Source organism: Somniosus microcephalus, chromosome 27, assembly GCF_052327205.1.
Source record: "Somniosus microcephalus isolate GS21.2 chromosome 27, FLI_Smic_1.0, whole genome shotgun sequence".
NCBI lineage: Eukaryota > Metazoa > Chordata > Chondrichthyes > Squaliformes > Somniosidae > Somniosus > Somniosus microcephalus.
Window position 1 is genome coordinate 40861467 of NC_141013.1, and position 25604 is coordinate 40887070.

At 47.0% G+C, this 25604-nt stretch overlaps 1 protein-coding gene across 2 annotated transcripts in view; it reads right to left on the minus strand.

The window, feature by feature from the left end:
* Nucleotides 1–14260: 14260 nt before the first annotated feature.
* cfap161 (cilia and flagella associated protein 161) overlaps nt 14261–25604 on the minus strand; it is a 79772-nt gene continuing 68428 nt past the window's right edge. For both annotated transcript variants that reach the window (XM_085968874.1, XM_085968873.1), the window contains 2 exons: nt 17683–17756; nt 14261–14828 (listed from right to left, as the gene is read on the minus strand). In XM_085968874.1, coding sequence (XP_085825000.1) covers nt 14618–14828; nt 17683–17756 — 285 coding nt within the window. In that variant the 3' untranslated portion in view covers nt 14261–14617. The remainder of the gene's footprint in view (nt 14829–17682; nt 17757–25604) is intronic.

The window sequence follows — 25604 nt, forward strand, 5'->3', positions numbered from 1 at the left end:
CCTTAAACATTCACTCCCTCCACCACTGGCGTACCGTGGCTGCAGTGTGTACCATCTACAAGATGCACTGCAGCAACTCGCCAAGGCTCCTTTGGCAGCACCTCTCAAACCCGCGACCTCTTCCACCTAGAAGGACGAGGGCAGCAGGCGCAGGGGAACACCACCACCTCCAAGTTCCCCTCCAAGTCACACACCATCCTGACTTAGAAGTATATCGCTGATCCTTCATCGTCGCTGGGTCAAAATCCTGGAACTCCCTCCCAAACAGCACTGTGGGAGTACCTTCACCACACGGACTGCAGTGGTTCAAGAAGGCGGCTCACCACCACCTTCTCAAGGGCAATTAAGAATGGACAATAAATGCCGACCTTGCCAGCGACACCCACATCCCAGGAACAAATTTTAAAAAGGAGTTGAGGTGTGGAGAGCAGTGGCCCCATTCACAGCCTGAACAATTTCCCGCTCAATGAAATGAATGGGCAGAAGATTGATTGGGACATGAATCAGCCGCTCTGTCCTCCAACCCCACATTCCTGACAGGTGCTCCTGTCGCACAAAGCTCTACGCTTGTGATCTGTCAACAGGGCGGAAGAATGCTTTGCAGGCAAGTCACCTCCGCCATTTTGTTATTGCTCCCCCCTTCCTCGATTCACTCCCTCCTTTACTGAAGGTGTTGGCTTCTGATGGGGCAAAGTTGCAACCCAAGTGTGAGCCTTGACAATGAGTGTTAGTAGACTATTCAACTCTAGTGTACATCACAGCCAAAGTCAATCCTGCCCATGCACACGTACCACCAGAGGTCACTGAATAGTCATCAGGAGGAGGAACCCTGGCTGATTTTATTCCTCCCTAGGCCACAGGTGCTGAGGCCAAGTTCAACACTCCTACTGTCACCCTGGCTAAGATCAGTGAACTCTTCACCCTTCACCCTTCACCCAGAGAGTGGTGAACCTGTGGAATTCTCTACCACACAAGACAGTTGAGGCCAATTCATTAAATATATTCAAGAAGGAGTTAGATATATTTCTTAAGGCTAAAGGGATCAAGGGATATGGGGAGAAGGCAGGGACCGGGTACTGAATTTGGATGATCAGCCATGATCTCATTAAATGGTGGAGCAGGCTTGAGGGGCTGAATGGCCTACTCCTGCTCCTATCTTCTATGTTTCTGTGTTTCTAATACAGAATGGGAATCGAGCCTGGGATCTTCTGGTTAATTCAGTTCCACAATGGGCAGTGTGCTTATTAACTGGGCTGTCGAGGGAGTTTTCTGCCGCTTTCTTAAAAAAAGCCTAACTTATTTTATTTGAGTGAAGATTGTCTTCCTCCAGACCCCATGTGGATTCCTGTGCCAGGAATGGGAGAAGCTCACTCCCAACTTAATTTGCCTTTATGGTCCATTTTGGCCTCTGTGTATCGGCCCAGGTGATTCCGGGCTGTGTCTGTGGTTACAGTTTGTCCACAGCATTGAGTCAAAAAGTGAGGAAGCAAATCGGTCACTCGTGTCAGCTTGGCTCAGTGGTAGCACTCTGGCCTCTGAGTCAGAATGTCATGGGTTATTAAGAGAATTAATGAGGAGTGTCGGGAGCGAGAACGGAATTGAGGACTTGATGGGCTTAATTATCTTTGCTGTGTTTTAAGATATTAAGATTCATTGAGAATGAATTCCTGAAGAGTCTCGATTCTGTATTTCACACGACACATAAAAACGGCCCAAAATAAATCTCGCGCTGTCCTGACAGACAAATCCACGTTACACTCATTGCACTATTTCCGCGACCGGTGGGCGCCGAGGGGACTGGAGTGCATCATCAACCCGGACAATACAATTTTAATTTGATTTGTTTAAGTTTCATTTGAAGTTTGTTTAATTTACAGTCAAATTTGTTTAAAGTACCCAACAAAAGAATACACTCATTGCACGGAAAATTTACATGTGAATCAGACAACGGCCACAAGAGGGTGGTGTGAACCAACACGTCAGTTGAATAATTTGTCAGATTGTGTTTTAGAAAGGTACCGAAGACTATTTATAAAATAGGGCTCACAATTAACGTGAGGAGGGCCGTCGTGCTGCGGCCTGGTGTGAGCTCAGAGACAGTGTGAGCTGGTGTCAGTGAGAAACACTGAGGCCGCGATTTTGCCGGCGCTCAGAGGGCGGGTTCGGAGGCGGGTCAGGTGTTAAATTCAAAATGATTGACGGCGGGCTGTGAGCCCGCCGCAAACCCGCCTCCGCACCAGTTTCCAAAGTGTTGGGTTGGTGCCTTCAGACCAGACCCGACTTCCAAGTGGCGGGAGAGATATCTAAAGTAATTAACAGCTTGCTAACGCCTTGTTAAATGCTATTTTGCCAGGGTAATTCCATTTTCACACATTTTCAATGTGTTTCACGCCGTTCGGCAAACATGCCAGCTGAGTGAGTCGGGTTCTCCAACGAGCTGAATAGTTCACAGCTGCAAGTGCCGCATAAAACCTAACCTATCACTTCAGTTCAGTTTCAAATGCCCGAAGTGGCTGAATTCATGATTTTGAGGAGACCTTTGAGCTCTATTGAGGTTGTGAGTGTGTGCTGTGAACTCTATATGCACTGTCACCTCCTTGGAATAAGGTCTCTCCCCATTGACTTACTCCTGATAACATCTCATCCTAAACTGCCCAATATAACAGCAGAATGGGGACCAGTTATACTCACTCATCCTGGTCCTCAGATTTGGAAGAGGATCATCTGCTGCAGCAGCAGCAGAACCAGGCGCAGCAGCAGCACCAACAACAAGAGCGCCAACCTTTTCCTCAGCCTCCAGATGCTGCACAGGGCAGAGGCCGTCGGGGCTTGGCTGGCCCGTGCCTCAGGAGATACCCCCAAAACAGGGTTTACAGGCAGAGGATCAGCTTCCTCAACATGAGTGAGCAGCACTGCCAAAGGAGGCTGAGACTTTTTCTAGAGGTAGTCGCAGACATCTGCACAATGCTGGACCAAGACTTGCAGCCCAGAGGAGCGGGTGGACACTCCTTAGCAGTGGCTGCCAAAGTCACCACTGCCCTCAACTTTTTTGCTTCAGGCTCCTTCCAGGGATCAGCAGCAGACATTAGCGGCATCTCCCAGTCGGCCGCCCACAGATGCATCACGCAGGTTACCGATGCCCTCTTCGCAAAGACCGCCAATTACATCCACTTTTCAGCTGATGAAGCCAGTGTTACCACGCGGGCGCTAGGCCTTGCCACTCTGGCTGGCTTTCCACGGGTGCAGGGTGTCATCGCCTGCACCCATGTGGCCATCAGGGCACCCCATTACAACCCAGCTGTATTTGTGAACCGCAAAGGCTTCCACTCCCTTAACCTGCAGCTGGTGTGTAATCATGCATGTGGGTGCAAAGTACCCTGGCAGCTGCCATGACTCCTACATCCTGCACCAGTCCACTGTGCCTCAGCTTTTCGCTCCTCCAAACGACCTTTCAGGATGGCTCCTTGGAGACAAGGGCTATTCCCCTGAAGACGTGGCTAATGACGTCGATGAGGAGACCCTCAAACGAGTCTGAGGAGTGCTTCAATCAGGGCCACATCAGCAGCAGGAGCAGCAGGAGGAGGAGGAGGAGCAGGAGGAGCAGGAGGAGGAGGAGGAGGAGGAGGAGCAGGAGGAGGAGGAGGAGCAGGAGGAGGAGGAGGAGGAGGAGCAGGAGGAGGATCAGGAGGAGCAGGAGGAGGAGGAGGAGGAGGAGGCCTCATCCATGCCACACCATAGAGCATCCCTCCAATGAACTGTGCATTCATAGCCCTTTCACCACCATTGCTTCAGATGAAAGGAGCCCTCACCTCTCGCTGTGCCACCTCCACTTGTGAGAACACATAGGGCAATGCTTTGAAACATTCACGTGACATCACTTTAATACAATAAAATAAAAGAACACAAATGTTACACTAATTTATATGAAAGCACTTGTGACTATTTGTGTGTTAGCTTTCTCTTACTTCTTCATGGTGCTTCCCCTGTGGCTTCAACACATGCAGAGGCAGCCTGCTCACTTCCCTGCTGCGCCTGCTTAGACACCTTTGGTGGCCATCCTCTGGGCCGTGGAGCCTGTGAGGGCCCCGCCAAAGTCTGCTTTTCCTGGCTGTGCAAGGGCTGACTCGGCCATCTCTGTTGGGGGAGGCATCTGGGGCTCTGACCAAGGGGTTGGCAATGGGATGGCAGTGTGAGCGCTTGGAGAGGAGCCCCCACTTCCATTTCCCCTTCCACCACCATGGGCAACCCGCACTTCTCTGCCAGCAAGTTGCTGGAGAACACCTTGCTGCACATCATTGGGGCCATGAGGACCCGTGTCTGTGCTGACATTCCTCATAGCAAGGACATCCATGAACCTCTGGTTTCTCTCCTCGATAGATGCCCATCTATCCTCCATAGCTGACCATCTGTTTAGAAGTGTTATCATGTTCTCTTGTGCCTGGTGATTTATGTCCTCCATGGAGGTTGCCATCCTTTCCATGGCGGGACCTACATTTGCCAGTGCCTGCACCATGGCGCTGCTCATATTTGAGATGGTTTGGATGAAAAAATGGTGGCCGCCCCGCTTCCGCCCACTTCTGGCATGGAATAATGTTGATCCATTATTCAGTAATCTTCTTTCTGAGCCACAATCAGTTCCAACAGCTGCTGCAGGCAGAATGCACCTCCCCTTTAAGAGGTGCAGACTGCCTTTAAGAACTGGAGGCTAGCTTTAATTGGAGCTGGCCTTGCACGAACTTGGGCCCCCTGCTGAGCATTCAGCCATTCAGCAGCACATTCAGTGCTGGGCTGAACGCTACAATCATGTAAATTAGCAGTCACAAAGTATGCGTGCTGCCTGCAGGCTTCTTGACGGGCGCGGGTTGCTAGTGCATCGTGATCCCCGCGCCCGTTTTCAGGCATTGTCCAATTTCTAGGCCATGGTCTTTCTTCGTGTTAGTTTTCAGTGTGAAGTATGTTGTTTGCGATAATATTCTTACAGCACTGTGTGGAGCCTCCTGAACTGAAGCAGGCACACTGTATAAATCGTCACACACAATGTTCCACTTCTTAAAGGAACAGTGTATTTTAATTTATATAATAAAGCACACAGTCAAGTGGAAAAATGCCATTTCCTCTGAATTCCTTTCATTGGTAATTTATATTCTGTCCATAGAAATGCTTATGTTAGTCAGAGGTTTATAAAGGTCTGATTATTAGATTCCTAAATAAATAAGCCGCGACACGTAATTAACCCCTTGAACACCAGACCTCTTTAGATTGCCATTGCTTTTAACACTGTGTCAGCCGTGGCTCAGTGGCAGCACTCTCACCTCTGAGGTGGAAATTTGTGGGTTCAAGTTCCGCGCTAGAGACTTGAGCGCATAATCTAGGTTGATGCTCGAATGCAATACTGCGGGAGTGCTGCACTGTCGGAAGGTGCCGTCATTTGGATGAGAAGTTAAACCGAGGCCCCATCTACTCTCTCAGGTGCATGTAAAAGATCCCATGGCGCTATTTTGAAGAAGAGCAGGGGGGATATCCCCGGTGTCCTGAACAATATTTATCCCTCAATCAACATTTTTTTTAAAAACAAATGATCTGGTCATTATATCACTGATGTTTGTGGGAGCTTGCTGTGCACAAAATGGCTGCTGCATTTCCTACATTACAACGACTACACTTCAAAAGTACTTCATTGGCTGTAAAGCGCTTTGGGACGTCCTGAGGTCGTGAAAGGCGCTATAGAAATACAAGCTCGTCCTTTTTTAATGTGAATACTCAAACATTTACAATCTCGTTAAGCAAGAAAGTGGCCAATGGTTTTATTGATTTGTCAATATCATGGAGAATGTGACTTGGGGTGAGTTTCCTTGCAGCGCCTCCCAATCCGCTGCTGTAACTGTGGTGGGAATCCCGTTTACAGCCAAGTTATGGTGGCGGAGCAGGGGAAGCCCCGAGGAAATTCACCTAAGTTCTCTTTTCCGCGATACATTAGAAAGGAGCAAAATGATCTGTGTCATGAATCTTATCATGACTCATGAAGTAACACTGGGCGGCCAGCTGGTGGCGCTGTCCAAGGAGTATAAATACTCGGGCGTGGGCCCAGCTTGCTCAGGACGTTTTTGTAACCAGGAACTAGTGATGGAACTAGAATCTCCTGGTTGTGAAACAGTTGATTAAAGCCTTGTTTTATACTCAAACCAAGCGCTCAGTAGTCTTTTTACATCAATCTGCATTACTTTATTTTCTGGGACTTTTATTTATACTGTGGGACTTATGGACTTAGACATGAGTGTACATAATCAATGGTGTCATAGAATCTGTTCTTATAGCAGCAAGTCATGGTATTATTAACCTATTTGCTTTGGGACGTCCTGAGGTTGTGAAAGGCACTATATAAATGCAGCTTTTTCTTTCTTTATACGGGACTTTCCTGGACAAAGACACTGAGAATTGCACTGTTGTAGATACATAAACCAGGCTCATGTCCCAGATAGGGACAGAGGGTGTTGCTTGATGGAAGGTTGGAACCTTTACTTGAATTATATAAACCGGAATTCTCTTGGATGCACTTATGGCTCAGTCACCGAAATTTACAGAAAGAGGCCATTTCGCCCATTGTGCCTATGCTGGCTCCCTGAAAGAACTATCCACTTGGTTCCATTCCCCTGCACTTTCCCCATAGCCTTTCACTTCCCTTTTGAAAGCTTTTGAATGCTTTGTGTTATTGTTGATGATTTTAAATTGATGTCCTCTAATTACTGGCCAATGGATTTTTTTTACTGCATTATGGGCGCTATATAAAGGCAAGTTGTTGTTGTTAAGATTTTCTCAGTGTTAATTAATCCCCTGTACACTAACAGAGGGCCGTCCGTGTCAAATGTAAAACTTCCATCTTTCAGATGAGACGTTAAACTGAGGCCCCGTCTGCTCTCTCAGGTGGATGTAAAAGATCCGATAGCATTATTTCAAAGAGCGGGGGAGTTCTCCCCAGTGCCCTGGCCAATATTTATCCCTCAACCAACATCACTAAAACAGATTCGATAGCAAAATACTGCAGATGCTGGAAATCCGAAATATCAACAGAAAATGCTGGAAAAACTCAGCAGGCCAGGCAACATCCGTGGAGAGAGAAGGCTTCCGGACTCAATATCGAGTTCAACAATTTCAGATCATAACCTCAGCCCCCATTACATTTTTACTTATTTTTTATCCACACCTTTGTTTTGGCCCTTCCCCCCCCCCCTCTTTTCTCTCTCCCACATGGCAGCTGTCTCCCATTCTGCCAGAACATTTCACACCTAATCTAGAGCCGTCTTTTGTCTCCACTAGTCCTATCACCATCTCGTCTGGTTTTGAATACCTCTTAATGTCTCTTCACTTCTCTTTTGTTCTCTCCCAGCCTGGCCTTTTAATCTATTTCATTTCCTGTGCTTTTCCAGTCTTGACAAAGGGTTTGACCCGAAATGTTGACTCTATTTTCTCTCCACGGATGTTGCCTGGCCTGCTGAGTTTTTCCAGCATTTTCTGTTGTTATTTCACTAATACAGATGATCTGGTCATTATCTCATTGCTGTTTGTGACACTTTGCTGTGTGAAAATTGGCTGCCGTGTTTCTCTACATAACAACAGTGACTTCACTTCAAAAGTACTTAATTGGCTGTAAAGCGCTTTGGGATGACCTGAGGTTGTGAAAAGCGCTCTGTAAATGCAAGTCTTTCTTTTATTTACTCTTATTATCAAGGGTTAGACTTTGGCTATAAATACTCTGGTGGGAAGCCAAGGGCAGGCTGTCATATTTGTACCACTGTTCTGTGTCCTTCTGGCAAACACTGAATACAACTCACTCAGTTTGTGTCTCACAGCTTTTCTTATTCAAAAACTACCTTCTCAAACTTGATTTTTTTTTAATCCTCCGCCAGTTTCCAGTCAGAGTAACTTGGCTGGTTGATTTCAGGCATCCTACTTTGCTCTCGGTTTCAGACCAGTCGGTTTCACTTAGAGTTTTGGGTCCCATATATTTCCTCATAAATACTCAAGGTCTCAATTTCAGGCACCTCTTGTCACTTACAGTTTCAGGCGCTCAATTTAACTCAGTTTCAGACTAATTCATTGTGTAGATGAATGACCTGTCATTCTGCCAATTCTAGTTGGTTTCTTAGAGGATTGACCTGCTTGTCAGTTTCTGAGAGGTAACAACTGGCCAGCTAGCTACTTAGCGGAGCCACCTGTTTGTCAGTTTCAAGGTTCTCTCAGCTACTTCCCAATTAATTCCTGCAAAATCTCCCAGACTTTATAATGTTTGGCAATCTCCCAGGTAGAGTTGTGCCTTAGTTTCCTAAATTACAACAGTGACTACACTTCAAAAGTAATTCATTGGCTGTAAAGCGCTTTGGGACATCCTGAGGTCGTGAAAGGCGCTATAGAAATGCCAGTCTTTATTTCTTTCTATTGCCCAGCTCAGGGGCCATAGAATGTCACTAGTGTAATCCAGAAAAAGACACATTTCTGGAATCTCCGGGTAGATTTGCAGTGGGTGTAGCTTAAGACAGAGAGTGGGTGGCAGATTTAAAAAGGAAATTCTGTTCTTTAATTTAATCTTACAGGCCAGTCCCTGTGATGGTATATTTGGATCTTAACAGTTCTCTGGCAGCCTGGGCATCAAAAGGCGTTCCCTGAACACTACCTTTATTTCCACTGAAGATTCTGACTACCTATTTTGACCATCTTGTAAAGCTAGACACTAACCAGTTTTGAGCTAAACGCTCGTCCTTTCGAAACTTTGTTAACAATGCATCAGAATCTTCAATGAAGTTTCCTGCAAAATTTTGAGTGATTTGATTGGCTCTCCTTCTCTTTTCTTTTACTGGTAGGCTCTCCAGACAGGTCGTTCAGATTGGTTGCTTTCATAGTAGTTTCCCATTGGTTGTTTTCCAACTGCTTCCCTCACCTTTGATTCAGACGTTCTTTGCCTCTTTATTGAGCCAACCAACAAGGTGTGATGGGAAAAGTGTGACAGAGAGAGCATCTTTGGAAAAGTGTTACAAGAAATACACGCAATATGCAAGACTTTTGATATATAACTGATTGATATCCCGTCATTCCCCCGGTGTTGTACACGGGGAGTCAAGACCTGTGCAGTGTTGAACAGTTTTAGCTCAATGAGCCAACCAATGCACTGACAGCACACCTTAAAACTGTGGAAAAGAGAAGCTACTAATAGAACAACATGGAAATTAAGCAAAATAACAGAATAGACTAGAGAACTTAAATTAGAAAAAACCGTATTATAGACCCCACCGCCAATGTTCCCTTTAATTTTTTTTGGGTGCGTGGCCCCTTTAATGGGCTGCGCGGCCTATTCAAATTTCTGCGCCTGCGCGGTTTTCCCATTGTAAAGCCGGTAAGCAGCCTGTGCGGGACTGCCAGACATCGTGCGGGTGCGCAGTGTAATGGGAATGTTGCCCACTGTGTATAGCGAGCGCATTCGTGCTAATGTGACTTGCCTGCTGTATGCAGTAGACGGTAAAATAATCTGATGGTAGCTGCCCAAAGCCTCCACTCTCCCACTGCCTCCCGGAGTTGTTAACAGTGCAACCAGCTGCCCAACGACCTGACGTTTTCTGAAATCAGCGTAGCTTTTAAATTGGTAAACACTGAACCTTACGTTCAATAGTCGGCGTGCTAAATGCATTTTAATATTTTGCAATTGACGCCTATGGATTGCAAGTTGGTTAACAGACAGGAAACAGAGAGTAGGAATAAATGGGTCTTTTTCGGGGTGGCAGGCAGTGACTAGTGGGGTACTGCAGGGATCAGTGCTTGGGCCCCAGCTATTCACAATATATATCAATGATGATTTGGATGAGGGAACCAAATGTAATATTTCCAAGTTTTCTGACGACACAAAACTAGGTGGGATTGTGAGTTGTGAGGAGGATGCAAAGAGGTTTCAAGGCGATTTAGACAAGTTGAGTGAGTGGGCAAATACATGGCAGATGCAGTATAACGTGGATAAATGTGAAGTTATCCACTTCGGTAGGAAAAACAGAAAGGCAGAGTATTATTTAAATTGTGATAGATTGGGAAATGTTGATGTACAAAGGGACCTGGGTGTCCTTGTACACCAGTCACTGAAAGCAAACATGCAGGTGCAGCAAGCAGTTAGGAAGGCAAATGGTATGTTGGCCTTCATTGCAAGAGGATTTGAGTACAGGAGCAAGGATGTCTTACTACAGTTATACAGGGCCTTGGTGAGACCACACCTGGAGTACTGTGTGCAGTTTTGGTCTCCTTACCTAAGAAAGGATATACTTGCCATAGAGGGAGTGCAGCGAAGGTTCACCAGACTGATTCCTGGGATGGCAGGACTGTCGTAGGAGGAGAGATTGGGCCGACTAGGCCTGTATTCACTAGAGTTTAGAAGAATGAGAGGGGATCTCATTGAAACGTATAAAATTCTTACAGGGCTAGACAGACTGGATGCAGGGAGGATGTTTCCCCTGGCTGGGGGATCTAGAACGAGGGGTCACAGTCTCAGGATACGGGGTAGGACATTTAGGACTGAGATGAGGAGAAATTTCTTCACTCAGAGGGTGGTGAACCTGTGGAATTCTCTACCACAGAAAGCAGTGGAGGCCAAGTCACTGAATGTATTTAAGAAGGAGATAGATAGATTTCTAGACGCAAAAGACGTCAAGGGGTATGGGGAGAGAGCGGGAATATGGTATTGAGATAGAGGATCAGCCATGATCATATTGAGTGGCGGAGCAGGCTCGAAGGGCCGAATGGCCTACTCCTGCTCCTATTTTTCTATGTTTCTTCTATGTTTCTATGGTGATGACAAATGTTTAGCGTCATTAGCCTGACCTAGGCGGCTGCCTGTGGTAAGCGCGGACGGTGTCAGTGGTGGCGACTGTATTGTTTCTTATTGACGACAATCGCAACAGAAAAGCAGAACCCACTGAAACCAACACGAATCCCATGCACCCTACTCATTAACAACAATGAAGCGATACCGATGAACACTACAGCACAGCTAAGTAGGCACCAGTACATAATAAATGAATTAAATAGCCAGCGCTAAAATGATTAATAAATTAACACAGTACCGGGCATCAATAAGTTCATCGAGCAGCAGTCACACCAACAATCAATAAACTAATGGAGTTCAGGAAGAGCAACTAATGAAGAAATGAATGGAGCAGGAAACAAATGAATTAATGGAGGAGCGAGCGCAGCAGCAAATGGAGCAGGCACCAGTGAATTAATGAATTAATGGACAAGTAGACACTGATAAATCAACAAATTCATAGAGCAACAGGCACAGCAGCAGATTATTAAATTCAGAAAGCAGGAGATACAGCAACAAATGTATATTACTGTATGGAGCATAGCTAGCACACGACCGCTTGGTAGGATGTGCTTGCTTAGATTCAGGTACCCTCTACTGTATTGGCCTGGTGACTATTCTTCATGTTGGAGCTTAGAAAGTCTATTCAACTGTGTGTTACGTCACAGCAGAGCAAGTTTCTAACCTCATCCAATGTTCCTACATGCACACTTCCAGCAGGGGCCATTGGACAGTGATCAGAATTGTAAACCATAATTAATTTTCTCCTCCTCCCCCCGAATCCCCCTCCCCGCACCCCCGCCCCCCAGCCAGTTGCAGAGGCCAATGTAGTGCCCTACAGGTATCCTGACTGAGATTAACTAACTCAGCACAGAGTGGTGATCGTGCCTGGAACCTTTCTGGTCTTTACTGCGCAACCCAGTGTCTTAACCAGCTGAGCTTTCTGGCCTTTTCTGATGCATAACATCAATTAGAAAAGTTTGAGAAATGTTTCAAACTGTAAAACATTTTACTGTACAAATTGCTCAAGGACAATTTGTTTTAATCGTATCTCTCCCTTCCTGTAACTGTCTCTCTGCTTCTTTCCTAGTCCATGGCTCTTTCTATCTCTCTTTGTTCTTCTGTTTGTCTTCTATCTTTTTTCTTTCTCTGTACGCTTTCACTTTCTCACGGTCTCATTTCCATCTCTGAATTTTAAAACAAGAAACTGGCACCATCATGTGGGGAGTAGCAGAAACTGCAGAAAGCATGCCCACCGGCAGCATTTATTGGCCTATATTTTAACATTGTCTGGGACTTGCTTAGGTTTTCAGTGTTAGTGCAGAGAAAGGATCTGAGGTGGCCACAATCACCCAGGTATTTTGACCCCATTAACAGTAACACTAATAAACCCTGCACTTGAACAAAGGTGTAGTATTTGTAACAGGATTTTAAAATTCTCATCCTTGCTTTCAATTCCCTCCATGGCCCTGCCCTATCTCTCTAATCTCCTCCAGCCCCACAACCCTCTGAGATATCTGAGCTCCTCCAATACTGGCTGCTTGAGTATCCCTGATTTTAATCGCTCCACCATTGGCGGCCGTGCCTTCAGTTGCCTCGGCCCCGAGCTCTGGAATTCCCTCCCTAAACCTCTCCACCTCTCTACCCCTCTTTCCTCCTTTAAAACGCTCTTTAAAAACTACCTCTTTGACCAAGCTTTTAGTCATCTACCCTAATATCTCCTTATGTGGCCTGGTGTCAAATTTTGTTTTGTAGCACTCCTGTGAAGCGCCTTGGGATGTTTTACTACATTAAAGGCGCGATATTAATACAAGTTGTTGTTGTTGGAAATACTATAGAAGAAGTGTTAGCAGCATTATTAGTATAAATGTGTCAGAGTTTCATTAATCAGCTGTCAGCCATGGCTCATTGGTAGAACCGTCGCCCGAGTCAGAAGGTTGTGGGTTCAAGTCCCACTCCAGAGACTTGAGCACAGAATCTAGGCTGACACTCCAGTGCAGTACTGAGGGAGTGCCGCACTGTCGGAGGTGCAGTAATGAGGGAGCGCCGCACTGTCGGAGGGGCAGTACTGAGGGAGCGCCGCACTGTCGGAGGGGCAGTACTGAGGGAACGCCGCACTGTCGGAGGGGCAGTACTGAGGGAGCGCCGCACTGTCGGAGAGGCAGCACTGAGGGAGCGCCGCATTGTCGGGGGGGCAGTACTGAGGGAGCGCCGCACTGTCGGAGGGGCAGTACTGAGGGAGTGCCGCACTGTCGGAGGGGCAGTACTGAGGGAGCGCCGCACTGTCGGAGAGGCAGCACTGAGGGAGCGCCGCACTGTCGGGGGGGCAGTACTGAGGGAGCGCCGCACTGTCGGAGGGGCAGTACTGAGGGAGCGCCGCACTGTCGGAGGGGCAGTACTGAGGGAGCGCCGCACTGTCGGAGGGGCAGTACTGAGGGAGCGCCGCACTGTCGGAGGGGCAGTACTGAGGGAGCGCCGCACTGTCGGAGGGGCAGTACTGAGGGAGCGCCGCACTGTCGGAGGGGCAGTACTGAGGGAGCGCCGCACTGTCGGAGGGGCAGTACTGAGGGAGCGCCGCACTGTCGGAGGGGCAGTACTGAGGGAGCGCCGCACTGTCGGAGGGGCAGTACTGAGGGAGCGCCGCACTGTCGGAGGGGCAGTACTGAGGGAGCGCCGCACTGTCGGAGGGGCAGTACTGAGGGAGCGCCGCACTGTCGGAGGGGCAGTACTGAGGGAGCGCTGCACTGTCAGAGGGGCAGTACTGAGGGAGTGCTCCCCCACTTGTGCGGGGAGACCAAATTCTGAGGCCATAAATATAAGATAGTCAGTAATAAACCCAATAGGGAATTCAGGAGAAACTACTTTACCCAGAGAGCTGTGAGAATGTGGAACTCGCTACCACAAGGAGTAGTTAAGGCGAATAGCAGAGATGCATTTAAGGGGAGGCTAGATAAACACTTGAGGCAGAAAGGAATAGAAGGGTACGCTGATAGGGTTAGATGAAGAAGGATGGGAGGAGGCTCGTGTGGATCATAAACACTGGGTCTATCGGGCCGAGTGGCCTGTTTCTGTCCCGTACATTCTGTGTAATTCTAACTGGGAATGCAGGATCGACGGATCAAGCAGCAGGAATGTTATTTTGTGTTGGTTTCTCCCAGTGAATTCTATCTTTACCTGAGACCTACACAGTTTCCAGTGGGGAGAGGGGGTGTGCTCACTCCATAGCAATCAGCCTGCGGGAGCCTAATTGATTATTTACTCTTAATAGCTCGAGGCACTGAGGTGAATTTTAAGGAACCCTCATTGATGGCCCTTAATCGACAAAGTCAAATCCCCACAACGTGATCCCATTTTACTACATTTCCTCGGTGTGTATATAGCTATTCAATTTGCATGGATTAAAGAATACAAAATACACAATTTCTCTTGGAAAATTAGCTGATTTATTAAAAGAATAAGTGCAATCATACACTCCTACATTTGTCATTATTTAATCTTTGCCTGTCATTCCCTGTATTTTGTTGCCTTTTGATCACTTTAGAAATGTTTAACATTGACCGTGATGACATTTTGCATCAAGCGGCAGAAGCTTGCAGCTTTCACAGATGTTTTCTGGTTGATAATATTGCTCGCTGGGTGCAAACGAGGCTTGTGTATGGAATTGCCAAAGTTGGTTCCAGAGTTTCAGGCTGGGGGAGTGGAGAGCGACACTTTCCTATTCAGATCAATCACGGTGGAACAGAAGGTATATTCGTTACAGCTCCTTATATTAACAAGTGGGCTTCACTTTTCAGTGGAGCAATCAGGCGGAGGTGTTCTGTGCTTGCTCTTTGCTGCTGGTTCTTCACAAATAGGTGGAGACTTTCGAAACAAGGTGCCATACGGGGTACCGGGATCCCCAGTGACAATAATCCAGAAGTTCAAGTCTTCTTCAGCTCGATGGCTATCACGGAAGGTGTTGGTCGTGATTTCATGCTCTCTTCCAAACATTGTCCTGCAAATAGTACACAAAATATTTTTGAGCACTTTAGATTTGATCGTTCAATCCTTTATCATGTCAACTCAACGGTGTTGATTTTCTTCTTCAGCAAAACGTTGACTGGGGATGAAACCTTTATCACAAAAGTGGGCTCGTGTGACTCCTCCATTCATTTTATTGGGTGGGCAATCGCGAGCAGTTTGTGACAGATTCTGGGTTTCTGCCCCACCAAGCTCGTACGTCCCATGCTGAAGAAGAAAACCTACCTGTACATCGTATCCATCACACCTCAAACCTACCTGTACATTGTATCCATCACACCTCAAACCTACCTGTACATCGTATCCATCACACCTCAAACCTACCTGTACAATGTATCCAACACACCTCAAACCTACCTGTACATCGTATCCAACACACCCCAAACCTACCTGTACATCGTATCCAACACACCTCAAACCTACCTGTACAATGTATCCAACACACCTCAAACCTACCTGTACATCGTATCCAACACACCTCAAACCTACCTGTACATTGTATCCAACACACCTCAAACCTACCTGTACAATGTATCCAACACACCTCAAACCTACCTGTACATCGTATCCAACACACCTCAAACCTACCTGTACATCGTATCCATCACACCTCAAACCTACCTGTACATCGTATCCATCACACCTCAAACCTACCTGTACATCGTATCCATCACACCTCAAACCTACCTGTACATTGTATCCAACACACCTCAAACCTACCTGTACATCGTATCTACCACACCTCAAACCTACCTGTACATCGTATCCATCACACCTCAAACCTACCTGTACATTGTATCCATCACACCTCAAACCTACCTGTACATCGTATCCACCACACCTCAAACCTACCTGTACATTGTATCCAACACACCTCAAACCTACCTGTACATCGTATCCACCACACCTCAAACCTACCTGTACATCGTATCCATCACACCTCAAACCTACCTGTACATCGTATCCATCACACCTCAAACCTACCTGTACATTGTATCCAACACACCTCAAACCTACCTGTACATCGTATCCATCACACCTCAAACCTACCTGTACATCGTATCCACCACACCTCAAACCTACCTGTACATCGTATCCATCACACCTCAAACCTACCTGTACATCGTATCCAACACACCTCAAACCTACCTGTACATCGTATCCAACACACCTCAAACCTACCTGTACATCGTATCCATCACACCTCAAACCTACCTGTACATCGTATCCATCACACCTCAAACCTACCTGTACATCGTATCCATCACACCTCAAACCTACCTGTACATCGTATCCATCACACCTCAAAAGTGTTGAAAGTGTAATTTAAAAAGAAAAAGTGAAATACTCCGGGCCTGAGATCTAGCTCAGTGAGTGCGTTTTGCACTTGCCCTGCCCCCCTCCCACCCACCTGAAACCCATTCTGGGTTAAAATTGACATCTGAATGATGACAGTAATATTAGGGACTGAGTACTTGGACAAACATGAACTGATCAGAGCGAGCCAGCATGGATTTGTAAAGTCATGTCTAACAAACCTAGTTGAATTTTCTGAGGAAGTAACTAATGTGGTAGATAAGGGAGTGTCTATGGATGTTATTCCAGAAGGCATTCAACAAGATTCCACATAAGAGACTGTTAACAATAATGAGAATGCAGGGTATTGGAGGCAACCTATTGACATGGGTAGGGAATTGGTTAGGAGGTAGGAGACAGAGAGATGGGGTAATGGGTATGTCCAAATGGCAGGATGTGACTACTGGTGTCCCCCAGGGATCTATACTATGGCCTCAGCTGTTCACTATATTTATCAATGACTTGGATGAAGGAGTAGAGAGCCATATGTCCAAGTTTGCTGGCGACACTAAGTGTAGAGGGGAGCAGAAAGTTGAAAAGGGACATTGATAGATTAAGTGAGTGGGCAAAACTGTGGCAGATGGAGTTCAATGTAGGAAAGTGTGAGCTCATCCACTTTGGACCTAAGAAAGATCAATCCGAGTATTTTCTAAACGGCGAGAAGCTCGGAACTGTGGAGGAGCCGAGAGATTCAGGGGTCCAAGTACGGAAATCACTAAAAGCTAGTGGACAGGTGCAAAAAATAATTAAACAGGCTCATGGAATGTTGGTCTTTATCTCAAGGGGCTGGAATACAAAGGGGAAGAGGTTATGTTACAGTTATAAAAAGCTCTGGTTAGACCCCATTTAGAGTAATTCGTTCAGTTCTGCGCATCACACCTCAGGAAGGATATATTGGCCTTGGGGTGGGGAGGGGGGGGGGCAGGAGGCGGGGAGCAGCGCAAATTCACCAGAACGATACTGGGGTTAAAAGGGTTAAATTACGAGGACAAGTTTCATAGACTAGGCTTGTATTCCCTGGAGTGTAGAAGATTAAGCGGCGATCTAACTGAGGTGTTTAAGATGATTAAAGGAGTTATGGGTAGATGGAGAGTAACGATTTCCTCTGGTGAGCATAACCTTCAAATGAAGAGCTGGGCCATTCAGGGTTGATGTCAGGAAGCACGTCTTCACACAAAGGGTAGTGGAAATCGAGAACTCTCTCCCCCAAAACATTGTTGAGGTTAGTTCAATTGAAAATGTCAAAACTGAGATTGATGGATTTTTGTTAGGCAAGGGTATTAAGGGTTACAGAACCAAGGCGGGTAGATGGAGTTAAGATATAGATCAGCCATGATCTAACTGAATGGCGGAACAGGCTCAAGGGGCGGAATGGCCTCCTCCTGTTCATATGTTCCTAGTGACACTGCCAGTTAATACAAGTGAATTCAACTATTGCTCATCAATTGGTCTTTTGGTAAACAAATACTTACCAGAAGGAGTGATCCTGAAGAGCTGCTAAGGCCTGGTTTGTACGAGTATGGTTGATAAGTACTTGTACATTTGCCTAGAAAAATCAAAAGTAATAAAATCATACAGGTTAATAAGGCCATAACAGAAGCAAACAACGCACTGGGGTTCATTTCTAGATGGATAGAATTGAAAAGCAGAGAAATTATGTTAAACTTGTATAGAACCTTGGTTAGACCATACTTGGGGGACTGTGCATAGTCCTGTTCTCCATATTATAAAAATGAAATAGAGACATTGGAGATTATGAGGATGATATCCGAACTGAGAGGTTATTCCTATCAGGAAAGATTGAACAGGCTGGGGCTCTTTTCTCGAGAAAAGAGAAGGCTGAAGGGTGATAGAGGTCTTTAAGATGATGAAAGGGTTTGATAGGGTAGACGTAGAGAAGATGTTTCCACTTGTGGGGGGGAGACCAGAACTAGGGGCCATAAATATAAGATAGTCACTAATAAATCCAATGGGGAATTCAGGAGAAACTTCTCTACCCAGAGAAGGGTTAGAATCTGGAACTCGCTACCACAAGGCGTAGTTGAGGAGAATAACATAGATACATTTAAGGGGAAACTAGGTAAGCACATGAGGGAGAAAGGAATAGAAGGATTTGCTGATAGGTTTAGATGAAGTAAGGTGAGAGGAGGCTCGTGTAGAGTGTAAACACGGCATGGACGAGTTGGGCCAAATGGCCTGTTTCTGTGTTGTGACATTCTATGTGATTCCATGTAACTAATACATCCAATATACAGTACAATGTGGACTGACAACCAAGTAAGACATCTCCTCTTGTACTTTATTGGCAAGAGATTATCCATTTTACTGAAACTATAAATGATAAATTTCAGTAACTGGCCCATTTCCCATAATAAAGGCTGAGATTTTCCAGGGTGGTAGTGGGCGAGATCGGTGGCGGGTCGGGTGGGAAAGTTGGCATTTTTGACAGTGGGTCGGGAACCCGCTGTCATCTCACCGCAACGCGCCTTTCCCCCATGCGCGTCTGTCATCTTGGAGCCGGCCTGACCAGCAGCGGCGGGCAACCCGATTGAGATGATTAAAAGCTACTTGTCAGACCCTTAACAGGCTTTTTTTTAACTTACATTTTAAACTTAACTGCATGGCCACGGCAACCACGCAGCTCGGGAAACACGTCTGTCAACCTGAGGCGGGAGTTCAGTGGCCATTGCTCCAGCTGATTACTTGTCAGTATCAAATGCACAGTAAAAGCTCCCACCTGACAGATGATCACTTTCCTCGGGCAGAAGCTGTTGCTCTGTCCATTTCCAGCACAGATTCTACAGGCTGCAAGTGTTTCCAGTCTCCATCCAGTCTCCACTCAGTCTCCATCCAGTCTCCACTCAATGGAAGAACTTGCTCACCATTGACAGATTGTTTCTGTCATCTCTACTTCACCTGCCATCTATTCCATTAACATGGGTGCAGTTTATACTGTCTGTCTCACCTTGGTCCTTAGAATCGGACCACAATGAGCCCCAACACCAGCAGCACCAAGCACACCAGCAGCACCAACAACACCACCAACCTTTTCCACAATCACCTGCTGCTGCACAGGACACAGGGCATCAGCACCCGACCACATTGCTGCCCGGGAGGCCAGGGATGGCCTCATCATGGCCAGATTTACTTCACTTGACGCTGTACACCCATATGGCTGCCACATGATGTGCCAGGTTGGCACCACCCCACACCAACACCATAAAGCATCCCTACAATGACCAAGCCATTCCTTTCACACTCATCACCATTGTGAGGGGTAGTTATGTCTTACCATTCACTGCAACTCACTAAGCCGCTTCCAAAGGTGCACACAAATCTGTCCAAGACTGGAAAGTGTTGAAAATAAAGATTTTAATGTTTGACACCACATTAACAGAAACTTTACACAAACATTGGATAAAACACCCAAGTGGCTACCCTTGTGTGTTGTTAGTTGGTATGATTGCACTAGGATGAGGGGGGAGTGTGAGGGTTGGCTAGTGAGATGGGGATGTGATAATGTAGATAGAGAGAGAGGGATGGGTAGACGTGCAAAGTATGTTGGTGTGATTAGGATGTGCAGGAGTGGGGTAGGGAAGGCAGGGGAAGTGAAGAGAGGCATAGCAGGATGAAGTTGAGTGGTTTTTTTTTTATTTGTTTATGGGATGTGGGCATCGATGGCAAGGCCAGCACTTATTGCTCATCCCTAATTGCCCTTGAGAAGGTGGTGGTGAGCCGAGTTCTTGAACCACTGCAGTTCGTGTAGCGAAGGTACTCCCACAGTGCTGTTAGGGAGGGAGTCCAAGATTTTGACCCAGCGACGATGAAGGACCGACGATATGCTTTTAAGTCAGGATGGTGTGTGACCTGGAGGGGAACTTGGAGGTGGCGGTGTTCCCATGCGCCTGCTGCCCTTGTCCCTCTAGGTGGTAGAGGTCGCGGGTTTGGGAGGTGCTGCTGAAGAAGCCTTGGTGAGTTGCTGCAGTGCATCTTGTAGATGGTACACACTGCAGCCGCGGTGTGCCGGTGGTGGAGGGAGTGAATGTTTAAGGTGGTGGATGGGGTGCCAATCAAGCGGGCTGCTTTGTCCTGGATGGTGTCGAGCTTCTTGGGTATTGTTGGAGCTGCACTCATCCAGGCAAGTGGAGAGTATTCCATCACACTCCTGACTTGTGCCTTGTAGATGGTGGAAAGCCTTTGGGGAGTCAGGGGGTGAGACACTCGCCGAAGAATACCCAGCCTCTGACCTGCTCTTGTTGCCACAGTATGTATGTGGCTGGTCCAGTTAAGTTTCTGGTCAATGGTGACCCCCAGGATGTTGATGGTGGGGGATTCCGCGATGGTAATGCCGTTGAATGTCAAGGGGCAGTGGTCAGACGCTCGCTTTTTGGAGATAGTCATTGCCTGGCACTTGTGTGGCGCAAATGTTACCTGCCATTTATCAGCCCAAGCCTGAAAGTCTTCCAGGTCTTGTTGCATGTGGGCATGGACTGCTTCATTATCTGAGGATTCGTGAATGGCACTGAACACTGTGCAGTCATCAGAGAACATCCCCACTTCTGACCTTATGTTGGAGGGAAATTCATTGATGAAGCAGCTGAAGATGGTTGGGCCTAGGACACTGCCCTGAGACACTCCTGCAGCGATGTCCTGGGGCTGTGATGATTGACCTTCAACCACCACAACCATCTTCCTTTGTGCTAGATATGACTCCAGCCAGTGGAGAGTTTTCCCCCGATTCCCATTGACTTCAGTATTACTAGGGCTCCTTGATGCCACACTCAGTCAAATGCTGCCTTGATGTCAAGGGCAGTCACTCTCACCTCTGGAATTCAGCTCCTCTGTCCATGCTTGGACCAAGGCTGTAATGAAGTCGGGAGCCGAGTGGTCTTGGCGGAACCCAAACTGGGCATCAGTGAGCAGGTTATTGGTGAGTAAGTGCCGCTTGATAGCACTGTCGATGACACCTTCCATCACTTTGCTGATTGAGAGTAGACTGATGGGGCGGTAATTGGTCGGATTGGATTTGTCCTGCTTTTTGTGGACAGGACATACCTGGGCAGTTTTCCACAATATCGGATAGATGGCAGTGTTGTAGCTGTACTGGAACAGCTTGGCTAGAGGCGTGGCTAGTTCTGGAGTGTGGCTTTGTACTAACGTTTCCTGATCTAATGAGATCATTGTAACGTTTGCCACACTGCACCCAGGTCCTCCTGCACACATCCCTGCTTGTGACCTCCTCTGCAATCTGCAACCAGGCTGTTTTGGTGTCTTGGGGAGGTCTCTTCTGCCGATCGGAAGGGAAGAGGACTTCCCTGCGTGTTCTGGCTCCCTCCATAATCATATGGAGGGAGTCATCAGAGAACCTGGGTGCAGCCCTCTGCCTCTGTGCAGTCATTGTCAGTGTTTACAGCACTCCAATGCTACAGTACACTGACAGCACTATGTTAGATGAAACTTCAAATCTAATGTGGTCATGGTCCCTTTAAAGATCGCGGCTGAAAAAGCGTCATGAATGACTTCCAGACCCACGCCATGTAATTGGGCCGACTAACGTGCTGGGTGGGCTTAATAGGCCCCATTAAGGTAAGTTCATTTTGTGCAGCGGGATGGAACCAGCAAGGGGTCGTGACCCGCCATGGCCACCGCCCGCACCTGACCTGCCCAGGTAGGAAAAATTGTGGCCAATGAGTTTAGAAAGACATTTGCTCATATATTCGATGAGACCTTAAAGCTATGGCATTGCACTGAATTTCTTAGATGGGACGATATTTTTAGTTCTTTTAAATTAAGGGATCTTAATAAATCCTTTCAGAACAAGGCATCTCAAGTTAGATTAGCACAGTTGCCAGCATGCTTACCTCTCACTCAAAGCAATGTGGGTTCAAACCCCACTCCAAGGCAACAGCACATACAGTCTACTCCTCTTAAATAATGCAATTCATTTAGAATTAAATTCCCACTTTACTGTGCTATTTCTGGTGCTTAATTCAAACTATTGGTTAATTCAATTTTTTTTAGCACACAAACTGATTTTAAGTTATCAGGAGTCGATTGTAAGCTATTCTAACACGTCGTGCAATACTGAGGGAATGGTGCATTGTGAGCTACTGTCTTTTGATGAAACATTAACTTGAAACTTTGTCTTTCTGTTCAGGATGTAAATGATCCTACGGCATTATTCGAAAATGAGCAGGGAGGTGATCAGGCCAATATTAATCCCAACATCATCAAAAGCAGCTGAATTGGTCATTCATCATATTTGCTGTTTCTGGGACCTTGCTGTGTGCAAATTGGCTGCTGTGTTTGCCTACATAATAGTAGCTACACTTCAACAAATAATTCACTAGGTTTGAAGCTGAAGATATAAGTGCCATATAAACGCTAATGTTTCCTTTCAAAGCACTTTACACGGGGGAGGGAGGGGGTGAAAGTGGCCAACAGCAGTAGTGCAAAATGGGCTGATAGCAAATCGACACCCCAATCAGCAACGCGCCCAATTTTATTTTCCACTGAAGCATGGTGTTGCGGGGAAAGAAAACCCCAATGACTACAGACAGTGTTTAGGGAGTGGGTTGTGAAGTAAATGTGGCCCTTCCCACACCTCCCCCAATCACTCCTGCTTCTCGCCACCTCCTCAGTACCATCGCATCCCCTATCCCTTAACCTTCCCACCATGCATTCCTCTTCCTACCAACCCCTCACTGTTATCACTACTCCTACCTGCTCCCCTTTGAATGACCCACTCAAACCTTGTATCCTCCCCACCCTCTTGCTCCACTCTCACTTGCCTCACCCTTAACCCTCCATCCAGTTCTTCAAATCCCATTCACTTCCCCATGGAGGTGACGAGAGGCTAGAGACCAGGGGCCCCTTCACCCTCAACCATTATTCATTCTTTCCTAGCCCTCCATCTCACCTTCTTATCAATTTTGCTCAGAGACTTTGTTTGCTTTCAAAATTTAAAAATCAAATTAGAATGTGGAATGAAACTGCTTGCATCTCTTCTGCTCTTCCTGGCCCCACAAGGAACATTTACAATTCCTCTGCCGGGCTCATCCAGCCACCGTCCACCCCCCTCCCCCTTCCAATCACGAAGCCCTCCCAAAACACCCTCCCCACGATTTACCCGAGTTCTGGGGACCGTTCCTTCGTCCTCCTGTGGTAGCCTCCTGTCGCCTGAAGTTACGTTCCCGCTCTCACCGGCCAGTGGCTGCTTCCTGCCAGTTTCAGGCGGGAAACTGACCAGGGGCATGCAAATGAGGTGCGGGAGTTAAAATCTCGTGGGCTTCACACTTTCGAGGTCAGGAGGGATTGCCGCCCACCTCAGCTCCTCCCCCGCCCCGAGTCCTGATCCGAGTAAAATCGGGGTTTATTTGTATCTGTAGGACTGGAGGAGGTTACAGCAATAAAGAGAAGCAAGGTCACGGAGGGATTTAAATGCAAGGATGAGCATTTTAGATTTGAAGCACTGGGGTACCAGGTGCCCATTTGGGTCAGTGGGGGCAGGAGTGATGGGTGAGCAGGTCTAGATATGGGCGAGGATTCAGAGGTGAAGGGTGGTAGATGGGAGCCCAGCCAGGAGAGCACTGGAGGAACTGAGTATGGAGGTGACAAAGGTAAGAATTAAAGTTTCAGTGGCAGATGGGTCGAGGTAGGGGCAGAGCTGGACAATGTTACAGACTGGGCAGTAGGAGGTCATTATGATGGAGAGGATCTGGGGTCAGAAATTCAGCTCGGGGTCGAATAGGGTGCCAAGGTTGCAAACCGTATTGATCATCCAGAGAGGGGGATGGAGTCGGTGGTGAGGGTACAGCGCTTGGGCCAAGGGCCAAAGATGACGGAATTAGCCTTCCCAATTAAGAACATAAGAACATAAGAAATAGGAGCAGGAGTAGGCCAATCGGCCCCTCGAGCCTGCTCCACCATTCAATAAGATCATGGCTGATCTGATCCTAACCTCAAATCTACGATCACTCTGCATCCACCCGAACCCATGTGATCTCCCGGGAGAGGCGAAAAACCAGATAAAGACCCAATGGCCAATTTGGGAGAAAAAAATCTGGGAAATTCCTCTCCGACCCATCTAGGCGATCGAAATTCTTCCAGGAGATCACTCTGTCCCTATATTTTCTACAGTACTTACCTTCTGTAAAGGCGATCTCCACCCCAGCCAGGAACAGGAATAAAACCATCTCCTGAAATCTAACAGAATTAGAACACAGTAGGAGCAGAACAAGGCTACACGGCCCCTGGGCCCACTCCACTACCCACAGGGCCATGACCATTCCGAACCCAGACTCATGTCCAATTTCCTGCCCGCTCCCCGTAACCCTTAATTCCCTTTACTTCTAGGAAACTATCTATTTCTGTTTTAAATTTATTTAATGATGTAGCTTCCACAGCTTTCTGGGGCAGCAAATTCCACAAACCTACCACCCTCTGAGTGAAGAAGTTTCTCCTCATCTCAGTTTTGAATGAGCAGCCCCTTATTTTAAGATTATGCCCCCTAGTTCTAGTTTCACCCATCATTGGGAACATCCTCACCGCATCCACCCGATCAAGCCCCTTCACAATCTTATATGTTTCAATAAGATCGCCTCTCATTCTTCTGAACTCCAATGAGTAGAGTCCCAATCTACTCAACCTCTCCTCATATGACCACCCCCTCATCCCCGGGATTAACCGAGTGAACCTTCTTTGTACTGACTCGAGAGCAAGTATGTCTTTTCTTAAGTATGGACACCAAAACTGTATGCAGTATTCCAGGTGCGGCCTCACCAATACCTTGTACAACTGCAGCAATACCGCCCTGTTTTTATATTCCAACCCCCTAGCAATAAAAGCCAACATTCCATTGGCCTTCTTAATCACTTGCTGCACCTGCATACTAACTTTTTGAGTTTCGTGCACCAGGACCCCCAGATCCCTTTGTACTACAGTACTTTCCAGTTTCTTGCCATTAAGATAATAACTTGCTCTATGATTTTTCCTGCCAAAGTGCATAACCTCACACTTTCCAGTATTGTATTCCATCTGCCAAATCTCTGCCCACTTACTTAGCCTGTCTATGTCCCTTTGCAGGTTTTTTATGTCCTCCTCACTCACTACTTTCCGTCCCATCTTTGTATCATCTGCAAACTTTGATATGTTACACTCGGTCCCCTCCTCCAAATCGTTAATATAGATTGTAAAGAGTTGGGGACCCAGCACTGACCCCTGCGGAACACCACTAGTTACTGGTTGCCAATCTGAGAATGAACCATTTATCCCAACTCTCTGCTTTCTGTTAGAGAGCCAATCCTCCACCCACGCCAGAATATTACCCCCAATCCCGTGATTTTTTATCTTGAGCAATAATCTTTTGTGTGGCACCTTGTCAAATGCCTTTTGG